Source organism: Taeniopygia guttata, chromosome 4 (genome assembly GCF_048771995.1).
Source record: "Taeniopygia guttata chromosome 4, bTaeGut7.mat, whole genome shotgun sequence".
In the NCBI taxonomy this organism is placed as follows: Eukaryota; Metazoa; Chordata; class Aves; order Passeriformes; family Estrildidae; genus Taeniopygia; species Taeniopygia guttata.
In genome coordinates, this window is record NC_133028.1 from 56,666,005 (window position 1) to 56,686,409 (window position 20,405).

Consider the following 20,405-nt stretch of genomic DNA (forward strand, 5'->3'; position numbering starts at 1 on the left):
TTGGGACAGCAGTTAAACAAAGGCTGCCTCAAGCTTGAACAAGTCCTATACAAAGCAAGCATCCTAACACACAAACATGTAATTTCTCTCCACTCCGGTTCATCAGCTGGGAACCTTTCTGACTGACACCTGTCCCCTTCAAGCCCTTCCTGCTGAGGATGAACTCCCTGAAAAGCCAGCAACACAAGGGGTGGTAACTCCCAGTGAACTCATGGGGTTATGATACACCCAGCCTTTAATTAATGAGCAAGGCTTGCTGAAATAATTGCTTGAGACATTTCAGAAACAGTGGGAGAAAGCGGGAACTCTGGTTTAAAAAAGCATTGCTCATATCTCAACATCTAGAGGAGAGCTGCTATTCTCCAGAGCCAAACAGGACACACAGAGCTTCACTTCTCAAGGCAACTCATTGGTTACAGGGAAGAAAGCCAAAGACACAGACAGCAGAGTAGACTTGATTATTAATGAGGATGCATTTAAAATCATATGCAATGGGGTTAGCAAGATAAATCCTAGATGAAGGCTTTGTCTCTTTTGAAATTTACCATGCTAATACCCTGGAGAGAAGGCAGAGACACACACTACTGCTGACATCAAGAATGCCCAACTCCCCCCACAACCTTTCATCCCTTCTTTCTTCCTGCCCTGGTTTTTCTGGCAGGCAGTGCTTGGAGGCAGCACAGACAAGAGATACCTCTGCTTGTGTCAATCTCTGCCTAAGGAGAACAGCCACAGCCCTAACACAGCTCTGCTCTCAGAAAATCCCAGCCTAGAGCACCTTTAGAGGGGGGCCAGATGAGCTGCAGTGCTGTGCTGGGGGATTAGACACCTGGAAGTGCTGTCTAAGCACACACACAGCCAGGGCTGCCCAACACACCACACTGCCCTGATGGCCAGTGTGTTCTGCTGCAGTGTCATCCTCAGGTTAGAGGTAAAATCAGAGAATTTCCCTTCCCTATTTCTTCTCTTCCTCCCTGCACAGCTCCCTTATTAGTCTCATACTCACCTGGTCTTTCTTGTAGCAGAGCTCACTCTCAGCCTCCCCACCAGCACATGCCCTCTTACACCTGGCTGGGAAGGTGTTTTCACATCAGGCTGTACCCACAGCTGCAGAAAAGTGCCCTCAGTTGCTTAGCAACTTCTGCAGCCAAAATCAGAGCTAGGGGTGGGAATAATCTGCCCTAAAGGAGGTTGGAGAGCAGCATGAGCAAGCCCCAAGGTTTGCAGGGATGGGACAACATCAGGGACTGTGAGAGGAAGCACACAGAACTCCTGCGGTGCTCTCCCACACAGCTGTTCTTGGCACTGAAGCACATTTTCAAACAAAGGGGGAAACAGCTAATCTTCAGAAGCAGGCTACTTGAGAAGGTGTTTAAAGGATGTTTCCTGGCGAGGAGTAAAGAAGGCATCTGTACTGACTGAAAGGAAGCACCAATGACCTTCACCACAAGGCTCTCAGTAGAGGTTTGTCACAAAGCCTCAGATCAAGAGAAAGGAAAAAAATTATTACATCCATCACTCTGCAAAACCCAAGCACCATGTCCCTCCCTTATTGCCAAAGGCCATTTACCTGCTGGTAATACTGCTGGGCTGGAGCCTGGGGCGCCTGCATCTGTCCAGCCATGGGGCCAGCTCGCCCTTTGGACATGGGCTCTCTCTCATATTGTCCCTTAAGGCCATTGTGTCCCACTGGGAGCTCCCCCTGGGCTCTGCACAGCCTGTCCCGTAGCTGCACGATGTTTGGCTGCAATCAGAAAAGGACAGTGAAGGGAGCTGAGATGCACTGCCTGGCACCCAGTGCATCACACCAAGAGGCTGAGTGGCCACTCACTGATGAGCTCTCTCTGAGCCTGCTTTATTTCATTGGAATAAGTATTTTCTGCATGAGGCCATTGGAACTGCCTTACAACTGCCTCATTCTCAAACTAGCTGTCTACAAATATCAGTGATGGAAGATGGGAAGTCAGAAGAGAACAACTAAATGTTCATGTCATTTCATCTACCTCATCTGGCTTGCAGGAGGGACACCCTTTGGCAGTCACTGGCTGCAGGCACAAGGGTGCGAAACCAAGAGGGAGCAGAAGTTTGTTGCCTGCCAGCTCAGTGAGGCCAGTGCAGGGTGAGTGGAACAGCCTGACTGTCACATTCTGAGGCGCAGGTCAAATGGCAGTCCCAATGCTGAACTGCACCAGAGCTCTGCCTGAAGCACACCTGCTCACAGACAGAGGGAGCAAAGAGCCTCAAGGTCCCATACCTGGTTGGTGTTGGCAGGGAGGAAGGTGAGTGCTGCAGCCAGGCTTCCCTGAGCAGCCAGGAGGTTGGCATATTGGCTCATCTTCTCGGCCAAAAGAGCACCCATGGCGTTCGGGTCCACAGCCTGTGTGAGCTGCACGGCTTTGCGCAGGATCACAACCTTCTCTATTAAATCCTGGAAGATCAGGAGGGGAAAAACCCACCCACAAGTGAGAACAACAAAGTGAAGTAGGCCCTGGCTTAAGACTGTCCCTGGTAGGACCCCTCTCACCCAGTGGGGAGCCCAAGCCAAGCGCAGGTTTCCCAAACAGCCAAAGGCACAGCTGTTCCCAGAGGATGGAACAGCAGCCACCCACCAAGCAGCTTCTAACAGCAGAGCCATTAGAGTTCAAAAGAACTGCTTTTACAACAGGATTTCAGGGCTCTATCAGCACTGAGCATCTCCACCAAGTGCATGCTTTCATGAAATTATCTGGTGACAGCCTCAGAGCAAACAGACAACATCACACCTGTCACCACTACTGCTGCATGTTCATTTACAGGGTTTTAGTAAGTCAGTTCTTATCCATCTTAAAAGGATCTAAAAACTCCCTTGGAAGAGTGGTCTGTAGTTTCCTGGTTGTTACAGCAAAATGGTTTTCCTGATATTCACCAGAAATACTCTGTATCTTGCCTTCCTTGCACATCCCCCAATACCAGGGCTGGTTTGGTTGGGTTTCCTTCTAGTCCTAAATTATAGGAACATTTTCTGTTAGGTTTTATTATATTTTTCTTACTGTATTTATACTGAAGGATACAAAAAATATTCATTTGCCAAAATTAAAGCCCTCTTAAGAATCTAACAAGAGATCTAATGAAAGGGTACCACAAAAATATTTTAACCATACATTACTAATAAAGATTGTTTTCTAACTGTTTGTTTATCTCTACAAATCAGCACTTCAAAAAAGACAAGTGAAAAAACCCCAAAGCAACAGCTTCTATTGCCACGATCACAGTAAACAAGCCACTTAATTAGGACTTCAACAACATTTTCCAATTTTACAGCCTGAGAGACCAAAGCTATGCAATCAAAATGCAAATTTAAACTGAAGGTAAATCTGTAAATAAAGCCCTCAAAATCAAATTATTTTAATAATTCAGAGAGTTAATGACATGAAGCAAAACTCAGATACACATCAGTTCCTTCAATTAACTAAAGAGACTCACAGCATTGTCAAGTAAGTACTTTCTAAAACTGGTTCTTCAAAGGCCATAAACAGATGGAAGAAACTAACATTGTATTATAAAAGAAATTATTCCATTACTGCTTCATTCCACTCATCAACCCTATTCCCTCAAGATATCTACTATAAGCAATGTATTTCACTGCTGGAAACCAAACTTCGTAAACACCTAGGGAAAATTCTCTTGAGAACCTTCCTACAACTGCCTCTCCAGATTTAAATCTAATTCTGTTGATTTCTTCTCCTGAACTTCCAAAAGTAAAAAAGTCCAAGTATTTCCTAACCACAAAACATGCAAGCACTGAAAGACCCTTCTTTACCAAAACACTAAGTACTACAATTGTTTTACACAAGAAGTATAAAACAATTGTAGTACTAATGCGGTACTAATACCACAGTGTATTAGCACTCAAACAACAAGGCAAGCACAAGGGCCACTGTACTTCCCAGGATCATATTTGCATGTTATTTTTCCAGAAACGAATGGCTTGCATCCTGATGTGCATCAGACAGCAAAGCTCTACACTAGATAATTTGATTTGAGAACCAAATGATTGCAGTCTGTTATTTCCAACATCTTTCTTAAAAGAATTACCAACCTGAAGGGACAAGGGGCTGTTTCCATCCTGAACTTTGGTCCAACAAGCAACAAGTTTATCCACGTTGCCAGCACAAATGTAACAGAGGCAAGCTTGTGTCTGCAGAATGCTGTCCCCCTCATTCTCCAGCCTGCTACCCAGGAGATCTAGATAAAATAAGATGCTGGTAAATCACTCTGGGTATCTCTCCCCACCATTGCTGAAGCTGGGGAAGCAAGTGGCCAAGGAATTGTGAGCAAAGCCATGCTACTACTCTGGAATTATCCAGCCTGTGAAGTGTCCTTACCACAAAGGGCTGTAAACTCGTCTGGCCTGGCATAAGTGAGCACAGCAGCCAATGCCTCCCTCCAATTTTGCAGGTCACAAGACTGCACAATCTCTTTCCAGTTCTTTGTTACAACTGCAGTGATGAGCTAGAGCAGGAGAGAGGCCATAGTTAGGATTTGTTAAGATTTCCTCTGTATAAGACACAGGATAATTTGGATCTGCTCCAGTGTATTCATCCCCACTGCATCCAGGGTCACAGCAGGGTCATTGTAGTTCAACAGCTGCACAAGAGCACATCTTACTTAAAAAGGAAAAAAATCACAAAACAAGGTCAGAGAGCAGAGGCCAATTATTCTTGCCACAAAATGAACAAGAATACACAAATCTCCATAAGCTGTTGGAAATTGTTTTCAGCACTAATTTTTGCAGACAAAGATAACCTACCAGGTATTTAGCTATAAAGTCTTCTACACAACGCCCAGGGAGATGTATGAATTTTGTTTGTTAAACTATTTCATTTGGCTTTAAGCTCTTGGCGTCAAGCTGACCAGCAAGGGGCAGTTGAAAAGGCTGCATAAAGAAAGCAGCAAGTTGGCAGCAATATAAACCTGAGCTGGCTGTAGTAACCCTACACTGGCTACCTCTGCAGAGCCCTCAGAATGAAATTCCAGTTTCTTCCTTCTCTACCTCCAATTATTTTGCTTTGGACAAAAGACAGACTTGGCAGCTGTGCTGCTCTAGAGTGAACAAAGACCTTCTCATGCCAAGACTTCAAGCTCAGAAAAAGCTGAACAAGCAGTATGTGTGCAGTTTGGGACCAGAAGAGAAAAAACACACCTGAAAAACAAATGCAACATCCTAACTACAAGGTCAATGTTTGCTTGTCAGCATAGGCACAAGGTAACTGGTCAGCTCTTCATAAAAATACCTTTTCCCAAAGGATGAACTACAGTGAAGAAACTCCTGTAAAAGCTGCCACCCTTGCTAAACCAACTGTTGTTTTAAAGCCACTTCTCCTGTTTCAACCTCCTGTCACTACTTTCTCGTATTGATAGTAAAAAAGAAAGATTTGCACAAGCAGCATCTGCAACCCCTAGCACTGGAAAAAGCTGAAAATAACAATAACCAGCTGGCCATAACACATTGTCTCCTGGACAAAAGGTGATTAACCTACCCTGGGCATACTTTGCTCTCTTCTGTGCATGCAGTAAAACAAAGCATCAGCAAAATCTGTGAAGACTGATCATGGGCAGAAATCAACATAATGCTGCTGGCCCTGAGCATGGGTCACATGTGAAAAAAGTGACAGAACAGCAGACTGAAATGTGCCCTTCTTAAGGCACTTGTCTTTATTGTTGACAATCTATTAGTGTATATGCAACTCAGAGACACTGGAGATGGGATAAAGAATACTCTTGTGTACTGATATTCAGGTGGTGTGCCTCTTCTCCCCTTATCAATGCATTAAAAAAGAGTAACAAAAATCCTTCTGCTCCGAGATCTCACCAACTTGAACACTAACATCTGCCAGAAATAAACCTATAAAATGGCAAGAAAACTTTTTCAAGTGAAAAAGGGAGTTGCCAAAGGCATGTGGGCATGTTACTTCTGACCTGCAAGCACATACCCTGGTAATTTTGCTCCGCATCTTGGCAAAGTACTTCTCCTGCGTCTGGGAGAGCAGCTCCTGCCCGCCGGCGATGGCCAGGATGATGGCATCAGCCATGCGGTTGTCGTGCAGGCACAGATCCACTGCACTTTCAAAGTTCCCTGTCAGCAGAGCCTGTGTGATCAGCCCATCCACATCTGCAATGACACAGGGGTGCACTTCCAAATGGTGCCACAAAAGCCACTGAGAGATGCAGCAGCAGGTGACACTGTCTGACTGTACAAGGCTGGCACAGGTCTCTGCAAACCAGCCTGCTCACAGCCAGGTACTTACAGAGGTGCTCACCTTCCCCTCCAGCCTCAAACACACATGAGGCACAGCCATGCCGAAGGGCACTGTCAAGCATTACTTACCTTGTGACAGAGCAAGTTCCTAGAGGTCTAAGCGGCCCCTAAAACAACTACCTGAATAGTGCCATAAAAAGTCAAACCTCGACAGGGGTCAGTGGCTTTGTGTTATTCAAGATCCCCTGGGAGTTTCTGTAGAAACAGCACTTCATGCCTGACCAAGCGTATCTTCTTTTATCACTCAGAGCTGCATGACAGCAATGGGGTACACAAGTGCTGTATAACTTCCTTCCTTCAAAAAGTTGTATTTTCAAGTGCCTTGAGACTGCATGAGAATGCAGTTAGAGGCAAGTAATTACAATCCTTCACAATCTGTGCAGAATTTGCCTTCTTACTGGAACACCAGTATCAACAGCAGTACTTACAAATAATACATACAATAAAATCAACATCAAGAATTTTTCATACCTCCACTAACAGAAATGTTAAATGTTGTCTTTGCACATCCCAAATCTTCAGTTTCTTTTTTATGGTCCTTCAGCGTCTAAGAGAAAGGAAAACGTGATTTCTGAGATTATGTAAACACTTAACAAATACACACCTTTTAAAACCATATGGCTCTTGCACTGTAAGTTAAATTTAGAATTTCAGACTACCAGTCAACTCAGAGACCACTAACTTAGAAGGGAAGGTTATCCCTGTGTGCCAGTTCGGGCAGAGGTAAAGCTACTTTTCTTCACAGCAGACAGTATGGGGCTGTGTGATTTGTCCTGGAAACAGTGTTGATAATACAGCGATATTGCTGCTTTTGCTGAGCAGCACTTGCACAGCACCAAGGCCTTTTCTGCTTCTCCTACTGCACCTCTGGTGAGAAGGTGGGGAGTGCATGGGAAGTTGGGATGAAACACAACCAGGACAGCTGACCCCAGACTGACTCAAGGGATATTCCAGGTACAATAAGAGACATTCCAGGCCATATAACATCATGCTCAGCATAATATAAAGCTGGAGGAAGAAGAAAGAGGGGGATGTTTGCAGTGATGGCATTTTTCTTCTCAAGTCACTGTTACATGCGATGGAGCTCAGCTTTCTTAGGGATGCAAATCTGCCTGCTCATGGGAAGCAGTAAATTAATGCCTTGTTTTTCTTTCCTTTACCAATTAAAGTTCCTTTATCTCACAAGTACCAGCAGCCAGACACCTAGATCCTGGGTACCATCTTACATCTGTAGCCATATACACACAACCTGCTCCGAGCAAAGCTACAGCTACAATGAGAAAAATCAGAATAATTTTCTTTCCTTCTCTTTCAGCCTTAACCCCTACCAAGAACCCCTACCAAGAACATGCTACCTAGGTTCCACTCTGCTCCATTTCAAACTTCAGCTCATCCTAGAAACTCTCTGCCCTAGACATACACCCCAGTTTAATTAAGCAAATTACACATGAACACAAGCTTAATTTTCAACACAGAAGTCCAATGTAGCACTCAGGACAGGAATGTTCAGTAGATAGAGGCTGCTTTTTCTACAAAACTCCCCCAGAATATTAAGACAGAGACCACTTTGTGTGAGTACCTGGATTTTGAGATTTCAAACAAAACGTTTCAATAATAAAAAATAGCATCAAAATACAAGTCTCTTTTCACCACCCATTTTCACAGCACAGGGTAAGCAGAGTGCAGAAACTGACCCACCATCCACCTCCTCTGTCACAAGCCATTGCTCCAGTACATGAAGGAAGTTCAGGAAGACCCTGCTTGTTCAGCTAAACTGAAGGACCCAACAGACCAAAGACATTCATTTGGAGGGGGAAGCAAGTCTGAAACAAGCTTTATGTTTTGCTTGGACACAGCATCTGGAAAATGGTTTTGTCGTCAGATAACTATGGATGTGTGTCTGGTATCAGTCTGAGAGCATGTTGTGACTACCGCAGGAATAATGTGCCTGTCCAGTTACTTTATGTATGTGACAGCACGCCCTGATGCATCACCAGCAGCTTCGGGCCAGGCTCACAAATATCTAGGTAGCCTAAGGTCATGTTTGGCTGTGAATTCTCTCCTAGAAGAAACATTTGTGATGAGATATCCAATATCTTTGTGACTGCATACAGCAAAACCCTTACACTGTCAGACACACACACGTCTGCCACTACAGAGCCTAAAGAACTAATGAACAATCGAGCACTTAACCCAAGGAGAGCATCCTGATTTCAGTGCCTTTAACAGGCTGTTATGTGGAGTCAAGTGCACCACCCCAACATGCATGAGCCTTAAACCCTGTCCTCATCTCCACATAGAGCTGCAGACAGGCACCAAGCACAGGAAGCACAGCCAAATTCTAATTCAAAAGGGAGACTGAGGGAATGGGGAAGAATGAAGTTGGCCTGTTCACACAGCAATACACTATTTTCAGTGCTAGTGACATCTCACAAGGCAGAGGCTGGATCCTTAGTGCTAATTAGAGACCTGTCCTCATATGTAAAACACAGGGTTGAAAACAATGCTATTCAAATAGTGTGTAAGATCCCAAATGATGACATGGTTGAGCACAAACTGCCTGCAATAAACCTGGCTGAACATACTGCCTGAAGAAGATGGAAAAAAAAAACTCAACAAGAGTCCAGTTTCACCATTATAAATATTTTTTTGAATTTCTGTATATCCTCAGCAGCAGGAAAAGCCAAGAAAATGAAATGCTGTTAAAAGGAAAAAAGTAAACACAGGGGAGGTCAGCAGGGTTAATCTAGAGGGCAACAGGTACCTCTCCCAAGAACTGTTCCTCTGTAGTCTGGCCTTCATCCCCTTCATTTGGCACAGATCCATCAGATTCTGTAGGAGCCTTCAGCAGAGAGAAGATGCCATAAAAATCCACCAGCAAAAGAGGCAGAAATACTTTGCATTGCAGAGTACAGTCACCTTTTCACCAACCAACAGTTAGAATCAGAAAACCACAGAAATGCACTGGCAATATATGCTTGAGCCTCATAAACAGGGTAGAGGCCCTGTTTCCTTGCTCTCTTGTCATTACACAGTATCTTGTGCTGTTTTCATCTTAGCTGCCTCAAAACATGCAACAAAAGCTTTCTTGCCCATGAGGCAGCTACAGGTGACTCTGAACTGTCTGTGGCACAAAAGCACCGCAGTCCTGCTGCAGACTCAGGCCACTGCAATTACAGTGTGGGCAGTGCCTGCACTGTAGTTACCACTCTTGTAGGAGAAGTTATAGGACCACACTCAGTCTTGCTTTCTTTAAAGCCTGATGAAGGTGCTGTTCTTGAAATCAGGTGCCAATGAGATCCCTTATTAAAATCTGTGACTGAGAGCCCTTCACTGGAAAAGGAGGGGAACATCTGAGTGCAAAAGAAGTGTTTTTATTTAAATAACACCTTCATCTTACTGAATGTAGGAACTTGCCACACGCTAGATTATTTGTGACTTACTTTGGAACAACTATCAAGTGGAAAGAAAAATGATTCTTACTTTAAAAATTACCATGGCATTATGAAACTAACCACAGAATTACATATATGTGTTTGCTTACCTCTCCCAAGACACCATCTGGAAGACCTTCTTTATTCAGAGCAGATGTGATCTAGAAAACAACAAAAATTTAAGTACTCTTTTAAAGAGGCACCAAATTATCAGATTGCAAAACTGGCACATGTAGCCACTACGTTGCTTGCACAGCAGATAACATTAAATTAAACATTTTAACATAAAACTAAAGCCATTTCCTTTTCCAGCCTGCTGATGGATTTACTGCTAAGATACCTGCAACCCAAGCTCTGATGGAAACAACAGCTGCCCTACACCTTTAAACCTTTAATTGTCAACTCAAGGGCTTCAGACCTCACTAGAGGTGCTGGAAACCACAGGAACAAAAGCAGTATCAGAACATGAAGGACAAAATCCTCTGTCTGCTCTGATCAGGGAAAATAAAGCAGTGACAATCCTTGTGGAACAGAGAGCCTGTCAGGAAGATGTGGGTTCCTGACATCAGGCACTTGGCTGTGGGCTAAGATTTTCCAAGGTAAAAAAAAGAGTTAAAATATCCAGCTTCTACAGCTTTGCAAAGCAAATCATGACTCCAGATTCAATTAGGGCTCTCAAACCCAGCAATTTTATGTACAGAGTTTCTATATTATTTCAGCATCAGGGAGTCTGGGTTTCACATTGCTCCTAAAATTATCTACTACTTTTCGTATTGTAGGCTTTATTTTACCCTTGTAGACTGGTTTGTGTAAAGAACTGAGCTAAAATTGCTGGAGACAATTTTCTTTTTTAATCACTGGTTTACAATAAAAATGAGAAATCCAGGACTTGGCTTGTACGAGAATCACAGGTTTTAAGAATATAACCCATCCATCCCACATTCTTAACAGCTTATTACAAGAACCTGCAATTTGTGATCCCTGTTTTTACTTTCCTAATGCCACCAATTATAGGAAAACCAAGTTGTGATTTAGTGAGATTTTCATCTGGGTATCACAGACTTTCAGATGGGCTGTATTGTGCTGCTTATTGACACTGAAAAACACATGGAGTCAACTTTGTGGAACATTTTCAGAAAACAGCTACATATAAACAGGACCTTATAGCTCCTCCCATCTGTTTCCTAAATATTGAAATAATGGGATAGGCCCAGCATTCCAGGCCACACAGTTCAGCTGTGCCCATTTTCCCAGCTTCTCCCCATGCACAGGGCATATAAAACCAGAGCAAAAGCAAGCAGTGTGCTTTAATCTCATGAGGCCACTCTGCAGAACCACTACTAAATTTCAACTGGATTTTCTGATTGAGAGCTGCTTTTCAAAAACAGGATTACCCTTACTGTACTTGCCTCTCCACAAATACTTAAAAGCTGAGGACAAACCGTTATCAAAACAATGATTTTTTTTCCCATAATCATATTAATTTTGCCCTGAAGGCCATTTAATTTGTGAGCACAATACACTTTAATGGAGCCAATCTTTGAAAATAAAGCATTAGTTTGATATAATGAAAATGAGTCAAATGCTAAAATCCACTGAAACAGAACTGGAGAAATACTAGATAGTTCCTGGGTAGACAACTAGAATCAATAGAGCCAAAAGGCACAGCAATTAACTCCCTGTAACACTGAGTAAAAATCTTCCAGCTAGGAAGAAAGGTCTATAATGATGTGCAAATTGCTTCCTGGTAATCCAAATTTTGCTTTTCCAAATGTAACCACGTTTGACCTTTGGGCTTGTTTTCCTTTCAAAAACGAATGGTACCTCCCACAAACAAAAAAAAAGACTGTCCATGTCTAGTTAATGAAAACTGCTTACATGTTCTTCTACCAGAAAGCCTAAAAGCAGATCCCATTTCACGATGCTCGAGTAGAAGGATGTCACATAGCAAAGTTACGTGAATAGCCTGAACCAATAAATATCAAAGTTTCTTGATGAGTGAGAATTTCATATCAACAATGGGCAGCCAGATGAAGACACACCTCTGAAGTCTGCTGCCTGCTCTGGCATTTCCACTGAACATCCATATTGCAAGAAGGCACAACTAATGAGAAAACCCAACAGAGCAAACTGTTTTCTGTAAGAATTCTGAAATTAAATTCTGGAATTCAGAAGTTATTTATATCATATATCACACACTTACCTTCTTCCTCAGATCATCCTTTCGGTATCCTAAGAGCTCGAGGTATCTAACACGTGAATCTTCTTCAAAGTTCACCTTTAAAAAGTTAAAGACTACATTGCAATTTACAATTTTTCATTTTTTCCCTGACTGGCACAAATGACCCAGTGAGATTTACTCACCAGTAAACTGACTTTATCCAGTCAGTTTACTCTGACTAAGTAGACTGAAGGCAATAATGAGAAATTAAAAAATCTTCAGTGACCTGAGCACCTGGACAGGTGGGCAAGGCTTCCATCTGATTATTGTAGGTGAACAATCTGTTTATCTGCTTCACTTGGAAACCTCTAAATGCTTAGAGTGAGCAATGAAAGCCCATCTAAAGCTATCCCAAAGCTTTAATGCTTCTCATCGGCTCCCTGTACATATATGTGCTGATGGGGAATATCAAAAACCATGGGATATCCTCACCTACACCTTTACTTTGCCACGATTCCTCACAAACCCCACAAACACCCCTGGTCCTGAGGACCCTCCTTCTTCTGGTGGGCCTCCTGCAGTGCCATGGCTTATGGGTACTATTCCCACAGCCTGCTGCTTTTAGCTCCCAGCACCCCTTCAGCTAAATGTGCAGAAGGAACCACCTCCTGGCTCTCCCAGTCCCTGGGGAGCTCCTGAAGGGCTGTCACCCTGTTACCTTTAAGAAAGCCCACACATTCCTTTCAAAGTCAGCCAGGGCCATGTCAATTTTCTTCTGGCAGTAGCTGACAAAGCCCTCGGACTGCACAGCCTCCTGCAGCTGGTTTGAGCGGGCCAGGAACTCCTTCTCTGTGACAACCTGGCTCACGTAGACATGGGGATGCTGTTGCTGCTCCATGCCCAGCTGCTGCAGAGGCTTGGAATTCTCAAACGTCACCAGCTTGCCTCCAAACTGGAATTGAAGCACACATACAGTATGTGAAAATGCAAGTATACAGCAGGGGAGCATGTATGAAAATTTATTTTATGTAACATATATATGATTATTGTCCAATAATTGAACACTCCCCTGACGTCTGCTCACTTATTTGTTTCCCCTCCATCCCATACTTCTATGCAAGTAAGGAGATTGTTGGATAAGTAGGTTCACATTTAATAAGATCTGTAAGCAGAGCCATTCCTGTAGCTGTTTTTTTCTCAGATAAAAGACCAGAAACTGAGAGCTAGAGCTGTGGGTCTATGCAATACCCAGCAACAGTGGAGTATCTCATGATATTGCAATGCAGTTGCCAAAGAAACTTTTACTTGACATCATTAAGTAAATGCTCAAGCATGATGTCTACCTTGCTCTTGCCAGGCTGTTTAGCAGCTGAAACTCTACTGAGAGATAGGCAGTAAGTTGTGACAACATTTGAAGAGGTAAAATCAAAACAAGAAAATAATTAGGAGAGGCTTATGATATTATGTCATTCTATAACTCAAAGGGAATTTACATAGGCAAGTCCAGTAAAACCTGCATTAGAAAAAAGCCTAGTCAGCGAAAAGGCTTACACCTGGCTCCTAGGAAACCAGGACAAATAAGGGAATAAACAACATCATAAAATAACACATCAGTCAGTGGCTAGGCAACATCTCTTTGACAGGAGAAAATTGCATTTAATTTGCGCATCAGATGATGAATAAACAGATATACGATGCTGAAAATTGCAGCAGAGAAATCAAATTCAAATGGACAGGCTACAGTCTCCAGAAGTTCCCAAATAAACGGCCTGTGGGTTTAGAAAATAATCCAAAAGTGGAACCAAGGAAGAAAAAAGCTGAGCTTGCCATCCCCTCAGCTAGCTCCTCTGCAAATCAACCAGCCATGGAGGAACCCACCCTTGTGCTGCTACAGCAACTTCTGTTACCTTGATCCAAGCTAACCTGAGTGTTCTCCACCGTATTGATTCACATGAGTGCAGTTTGGAGCTATGAACTCTCAGATACTTGCCCAGTTTGGTCTCATTCCCCCCACTGTATATTTATTTACTCTAAAGCAAGCACTACACAGACGCAACAGTGAAGCCCTAATGCCAAGACACAAACCAATGTCTCTCAGCAGTGTTTCTTGTCCCAAGCATTTTGGTCAGGCTTTTGCTGTCCCCAGTGCCCTGTCTGGAAGCTGCCCTGAGCATCTCCCATTATGGTAACAAAGAGGAAGATCTCCCAAGGTGGAGTCCCACAGTGAACTCTCCCTTTCCTAAGGAGTTTAGCAGGTGCCAGCACTCTCTCCCTACCTGGCAGGCCAGCCCTGCCCATCCCTGTCTCCTCCTCACCGAGAAGGACGCTCCCATGGGTCGCCGGATCCACTTGGGTGGTTTCTTCAGAGGCATCACCACACTCTGTGGGGCAGTCTGCTGGGGAAGCTGCAGGGGAGGCAGGGGCTGGCCCGTGCCAAACGGATCAAGGTTCCCAAAAGACGAGGAGAGCTTTGATAACACAAGGGGGGAAAAAGCAGAAATTATATTACTCTAGTAAACTAAACATTTATTTGTGTGCTGAAGTGGTACTCCAGGCAAGCAGGGCTGCAGGCGGCCACTGAAGACTTCCCATATTTTGTTCCCCACCCCCCTTTTTGTCCCTATTCTGAACAATTTTCAGCACCTGGTCAACTTGCTTCTGCCTCAGGCCATCAGCGCTGCTGCCCATGATGGAGTAGACACTGATGCGCCCGTCGAAGGAGGCTGCAGACAGCACAGCAGGGTTCCTCGGGCACCACTGGATGTCAAAGCACCACTGGGTGTTGGTGGGCAGCTCGTACAGCACCTGGAGAGCAAAACCAAGCCCAACAAATCAGAGCTTTCATGGAGCACACTGCCCAATAGCAACAATCTATCTTCCCGTGTGCCCTGAGGCTGGTCTGCTTTCCCTGCTCCCCAGCAGCTTCCACATCACCATACGCACTGACAGTGGGCAAACCCTTGTGATCTCCAAACAGCAGAACATCACACACCACTGCTTCATCTCCTTCTTCTCCAATTAAATCTTCTGTTTGATCCTCACAGGACAAACGATGCAGGCGGGGTATGTCTGTGCTGTCCCACTGACATTCATGCTAGCTTATTCAGAGCTGATTTATCCTCACACACTACATGAAGGAAGTCTGTTTTCATAGGAAAACTGGAAAGGATAAATCCTGCACCCTGGACAGATAGCCTTTTTTTGCCCTGGAACAGACAAACTCCCCTTACAGCAGATATTTAACCACAAACCAGGAGAAACGCAAAGAACAAAGTGCTAGCTGTCAGCAAAATGCTGTCTCCCATGGAACTAATTTTTATTTTTAATAAAAACATGCAGCATGATTCAACCACATGTAAAAACTTCATAACAGCACAGGATATAGCTCAGATACTCATCTAACACTGTACAGCTTTTGCACTTTTGGGCTAATGTCTGAATTTTAGAAACACTTCCCACTCCAAAACTATTGTCCACTATTATAATAATATAATTATTGCCTATTATTGCAAGGAGCCCTCCAGCATATCTGAAGCCTTTCTCCTGGTCTAGGGACAAACACTGTCTGAGAAACAGATCTGCATTCTCTTTGAAAGGTATTCCTAGGCCCAAAAGGGCAGAGTGGGAACACATCTGAGTAGCTCTCACTGATCTGCTACAACTATGGCAACCTGCAGAAACCCTCCTGACTGGATAAAGTTCTTATAGAAGGAAAAAGGCTATTGCAACAATGATCCAGCCAGACTGGACCCAAAACAAAAGAATAAGAAGCATATACTTAATTTAACTGCAACCATTTCCATCTCTTATAATGAACAGGGACATCACTACTCAGTCAGAGAGAAGCTGCAAGGACAAATGTGTAATATTGACAGTGCCAGGAAGGAATCCTGCACCACCACAACAAGCTCAGAAGACACATATAGCAAACAGGATAGAGGGCAACAACCCACAGAAGCATCATTCCTAGGAATGCAAGCACAGGAACATGTGCTTTGCATCTGCCACCTCTGAACAGAAATTTCTGAGTTTTTAAAAGTGGTATGCATACAATACCTCGCCCGTGTTAGGGTTGGAGCAGAGAATTTTAGCATCCTTCCCACAGCTAAGTAGCAGCTCTGGATCTGCCAGACTCCAAGCAATGGCCAATATACCCCTGCATGAAAAGCCACAACAACAAAAAAAAAAAAGCTTAATGAAAAATGATGGTAATCAAAGCATATTAAGAAGTTTAGCATCCCACATCAAAATTCTCTCTCCACTCCTTCCTCTTACAGGAGGAGGAATTTTTCAATGTTATCAGCCCTCATTTTGTTGAAATAGATGTTTTCTATTTTCTGCATGAAAGGTATAAAGATGCAGCCATTGTATCTGAAAATAAAATGCAACAGTCATATGGGAGAACCTGGGCATCAGTAACCATATGGTTTGTTTGCCTGCAGTGTCACTAATACCCAGTGTGCAAACCCATAGGTAAGGTCAGTGACTAGGAAGTTTTTCAGCTTTTCATTAGCAAGACATTCAAGTCAGCAGCACCCACAGGCAGCAGTTTTGGTAGAAGCCACAACACTGTTCTCCCTTCTTAAATCAATCATTGGATTTGATCAATAAGGAAAGTCTCACCAACAACGAAAAAGGGACAAGAATTTAAAATCATCCACTATACCAAAACTGAAGACATTTAGGAGACTCGGGGACACAGAAACTGCGCAAATCCACACAAGGATGTGCCTGCATGCACCTTTAGTATGCTATTCAGCCAAAATCAACTACTACTAATTATTTTTTCCTTAGCTTCCTCTTAAAAAACTTAGAAACAAACTAGTAGCTTCATTGTTTCAGGAGCCTGGTGGGTTTGTTTATTTGTTTTGGGGCCTGTTTCTTTCAGAGTACCAAGCTCCAAAAACAGAAGTCTTTCATGGCACAGGGCTGGCTGGTCAGCAAGCCAGCATACAGCATGGCTGCTGCTGAGATTGGCAGCACCAAGGGAGCCTTTCTCCCCAGGGAACAGCAGAAGTGAGGTGTACAAACTGCGACAGAAACCAACAGTGCAAATACCATGAAGCACACCACACTATGTAAGACTCATACCTTGTGTGACTTTCTAGAACACGAAGTGGTGAGGAGGCAAATCTTAGGTCCCACATCTGAATAACAGGCAGCCTGTCATCCTCCGAGGCCAAAACCATCTGTGTGGCAACTTCAGGGTGCCATGCCAAGCCTGAGCAGTGCATCTGAGGGGACACATCAGGCCAGAGAATCACACAACTGAGCAGCGCTAAAGGAAAAAGAAAACTAGCCCAAATATGTCTGTGTGCATGGTAAAACACCACTCCAAGGGAATTTGCAGCTGTGTTTCCAGACAGTATTGCTGACTGTGTTCAGACTGGGAAATTCTCCTTATTCCTGTGAATGAGAAGACTTGCACTTAAGTTTCCCAAGGTCCTCTCAGAGAGATTACACTGTGCTGACTTTTTCACAGTCCTAGGTTTTAATGTGAGAAAACACTAAAGCTCACCATATTAACCTTTTCCTCTATTCTTTTTATTGCTATTTTAATAAAAGCCAAAATTAGGCAGAGAATGCTTCATTACTCTCAGGAGAACATTGTATCACATGATAAAGACAGCCTACTGTGCTGCTGTTATGTCAGGCAACAAACACAGAAAACACAAAGTCACACAGTTTATCAAAATAATAATACAGTGAGGAAAGAGCTACTTCCCAACCACCAACTTCTAAGTTTCATTTTTAACGCTTGCTGTACCTCTGGAGTTTTTTATAGCAATATTCTATTTAAAACAATACAAAATGATACAAATATGTCCACAAATTGAACAGGCTCTTTTTTGCATTTACACTGCCTAAAGGGGTGACATGGTGGTTGTAACTATAGGAGGCAGCACCCCTGTAACCTGCTCAATGCCACACTTCTCTATGGCAAGATCAATAAAGTTTTTCTGTGGTAGCCCCAAACAGATCAGTAAGTGCTTTCTTAAAATTCAGTCATCACTCTGACAGGACACCTGAGTGCCTTGCCTTGCTTCAGTCTGCATCTGGCTATTTTAATTCATAAGGCTGACAACCCCTCTTACATAAACATACTCCCAAGAGCAAACTGGGCTAAGCACCAGTATCTCCGTCATGTAAGAAGAGGGGCCACGAGCCATCCCTACACCTCTGTGCAAGCACCCAGCAGCTGCAGGATAACTCACCCTGTTGTTGTGGTCACTGACTTTGATGATGGGCTCGTTCTTCCTGAGGTCCCAGACGGTAGCCCGGCCGCTGGGGCTGGCGGAGGCCAGGATGTGCTGCACTTGCCTGTTCCATGCAATGCAGCTGATGTCCTCCAGAGGCTGCAGCACACACACAACAGCCCGTCACAACCCTGCCACACTGCCCGCTCAAACCCTGCTATTTCTAGCACTTGCTAAGTGACAGATCTGCAAGGTGAGTGCCCCGTGTACTGGGTGTGTTCTGGCTTCCTTTCTACACATGCTGTAGTGCACAACACCTGAAAACACTGATTTATAAGCTGCTAGAATTTCTCTGGGAAGTTATTTTCTGCTTCACAGTACTATACCTTAATTATTAAAACAAGACCAAGCAAAACTGTATCCAGACATATGAACTGCTCTTTTGTCTTGGACTACTAGGTTTTTATTTAGGAAAAAAGTTTGCTTGGAGAAATTCCATGGTTTTTTTTTCATTTCCCCCCAATTCTTATTTTTAGACCAAAAATCTAAAGCATTATTAACCCAGCTCCTGCTGCCCTATTATTTCTGGTTATCATTATGCACATGGACTAAAAGATATCCCAGCCTAACAAATCATTATTAGACATAAAAATTCTTTTACAGGGATCTCTAAGGTGAGTATCCTCTCAAATGCCTGCATGTTAATAAATTACTTGAACCAAAGTAACTAAACCCCAGAGTTTAAACTAAAAATCTTTAAATTGAAGATTACGTCTCATTCCATTTGCACACTTTTTTGTCTCCAAATTATCATGCAGTAATAAACCCATTTTTCAGTAACCATGAACTTCTTTGGAATTTTGTAACATCAACAGAAGTGTACTTGCATTGAAACAACTTCCTCCCATTCTTCCATTTCCTTCACAAGGCAAAAAGCACAAAAGACTATTGTTTTTTCCCATCGATAATCTTTAAGAAATACAGGCTAAATACTGGACCTCGAGTATAGCAATTAAACCACTCCCTGAAACTCACCAAGGTAACTGCAAAACCTACTGCTTCATCATCTGACTTTTCAGTAGCTGCTTTTTATCTTTCTCCTATTTTTCTCTGTGTCCTTTCACCATCTTCAGATTTGTGCATGTACTGAAATGTGCAGAGGAAGACTAAAAGACATGTTATGGTTATGGCATTTTCAAAGGAGTGTAACCTGAGAGACTCTGCTTGTTGCTTGATAAAATGCAACATTTTTCAAAGATTAAGGGGACACTACAGCTTTCCCTGGCCAAATACAATTTCTTAACAAAAAATTGCCACATGAAGACATGGCTGGCTTGTGCAGCAAGCCAAAACTGCAGGTCTGTCATGGATAAAGAAGACAGCACATCCAGGGTTGCTGCAGGGGAAGCTGAGCACACTACTCATTGCGTTGACCTGTGCATACTTGCACTTGCAGGCGCAGCCAAAGCATTGCTCTCCAGGGTCTACAAAAGCAGCAGCATCCAGTCACCCTTGTATGCAGCTACTACCCAAGTTTGACTTCAAGAGGTTTCCCCTCCTCCATGCTCTTGAGACTGCTTTAAAACTGCAAATTTCAATCAGCTGTCACTTAACTGCCATGCATCTTTTTCATGAGTCTGCTCTGGAGAATTTAATAAACATAAATCTGGTACCTGTGTCTTCACTCCTGGTGTCATTGGTGTAGCAAAGTTGTTCAAGTCCCAGATATAGATTTCAGACTCGTTAGCACCAGAGGCTACCAGATTAGTCTGTAAGAAATATTAATAGGTATTAAGAGTATTTCAGCATCAGCTTTCCCAGTCTTAGCTGCTGGGAGACATCAGACCTGCAGGACTCTTGACAATTTCCCCTGTCAGCTCAGGATATAGGAAAAGATACAGGGGAAATAGTGACAGGGCAGAGGAGGAAGCAGTGCTGCAGTTATGGCCACCACAGAGCTTTGCTCTGGACAGCATGGCACTCCTGCCCTGCCGACAGTGAGTGCAGCCATCCAAAGCACTCCTGCACCTGGGATGCAAAAGTCCAGGCAGGGCAACAGGAGCCAAGGTCACCAAGTGCCCTTTGGTCACATTTTGTGGCTGATGATAGGCAAGTCCCGAGTCCCGATCAGGCAGAAAAGGACAGGAAGTGATTCAGAGAGATCACAATGAACACAGTACAGCCTTGCTGGAGGCAAGTGTGCAGGGACAGAAGTGTTATTTAGAAAACAAATCAAACTGAATCCTCACACAGCTGGTGGCAACAAGGAAAAATCAACACACTGTATCTAGAAGGAAGTAAATGTTCATTGGTCA

At 43.6% G+C, this 20,405-nt stretch overlaps 1 protein-coding gene across 16 annotated transcripts in view; it reads right to left on the minus strand.

The window, feature by feature from the left end:
- SEC31A (SEC31 homolog A, COPII coat complex component) overlaps positions 1 to 20,405 on the minus strand; it is a 39,610-nt gene that overhangs the window by 14,470 nt on the left and 4,735 nt on the right. For all 16 annotated transcript variants that reach the window (XR_012055756.1, XM_072928648.1, XM_072928646.1 and 13 more), the window contains 16 exons: positions 19,764 to 19,859; positions 18,109 to 18,249; positions 16,985 to 17,127; positions 15,950 to 16,049; positions 14,537 to 14,698; positions 14,209 to 14,361; positions 12,612 to 12,845; positions 11,936 to 12,010; positions 9,843 to 9,893; positions 9,063 to 9,140; positions 6,770 to 6,845; positions 5,973 to 6,151; positions 4,365 to 4,491; positions 4,079 to 4,224; positions 2,255 to 2,428; positions 1,571 to 1,744 (listed from right to left, as the gene is read on the minus strand). Coding sequence is in view for 15 of the 16 variants with exons in the window: in XM_072928648.1 (XP_072784749.1) it covers positions 1,571 to 1,744; positions 2,255 to 2,428; positions 4,079 to 4,224; positions 4,365 to 4,491; positions 5,973 to 6,151; positions 6,770 to 6,845; positions 9,063 to 9,140; positions 9,843 to 9,893; positions 11,936 to 12,010; positions 12,612 to 12,845; positions 14,209 to 14,361; positions 14,537 to 14,698; positions 15,950 to 16,049; positions 16,985 to 17,127; positions 18,109 to 18,249; positions 19,764 to 19,859 (2,109 nt within the window). In the remaining variant the exon portion in view is untranslated. The remainder of the gene's footprint in view (positions 1 to 1,570; positions 1,745 to 2,254; positions 2,429 to 4,078; positions 4,225 to 4,364; positions 4,492 to 5,972; positions 6,152 to 6,769; positions 6,846 to 9,062; positions 9,141 to 9,842; positions 9,894 to 11,935; positions 12,011 to 12,611; positions 12,846 to 14,208; positions 14,362 to 14,536; positions 14,699 to 15,949; positions 16,050 to 16,984; positions 17,128 to 18,108; positions 18,250 to 19,763; positions 19,860 to 20,405) is intronic.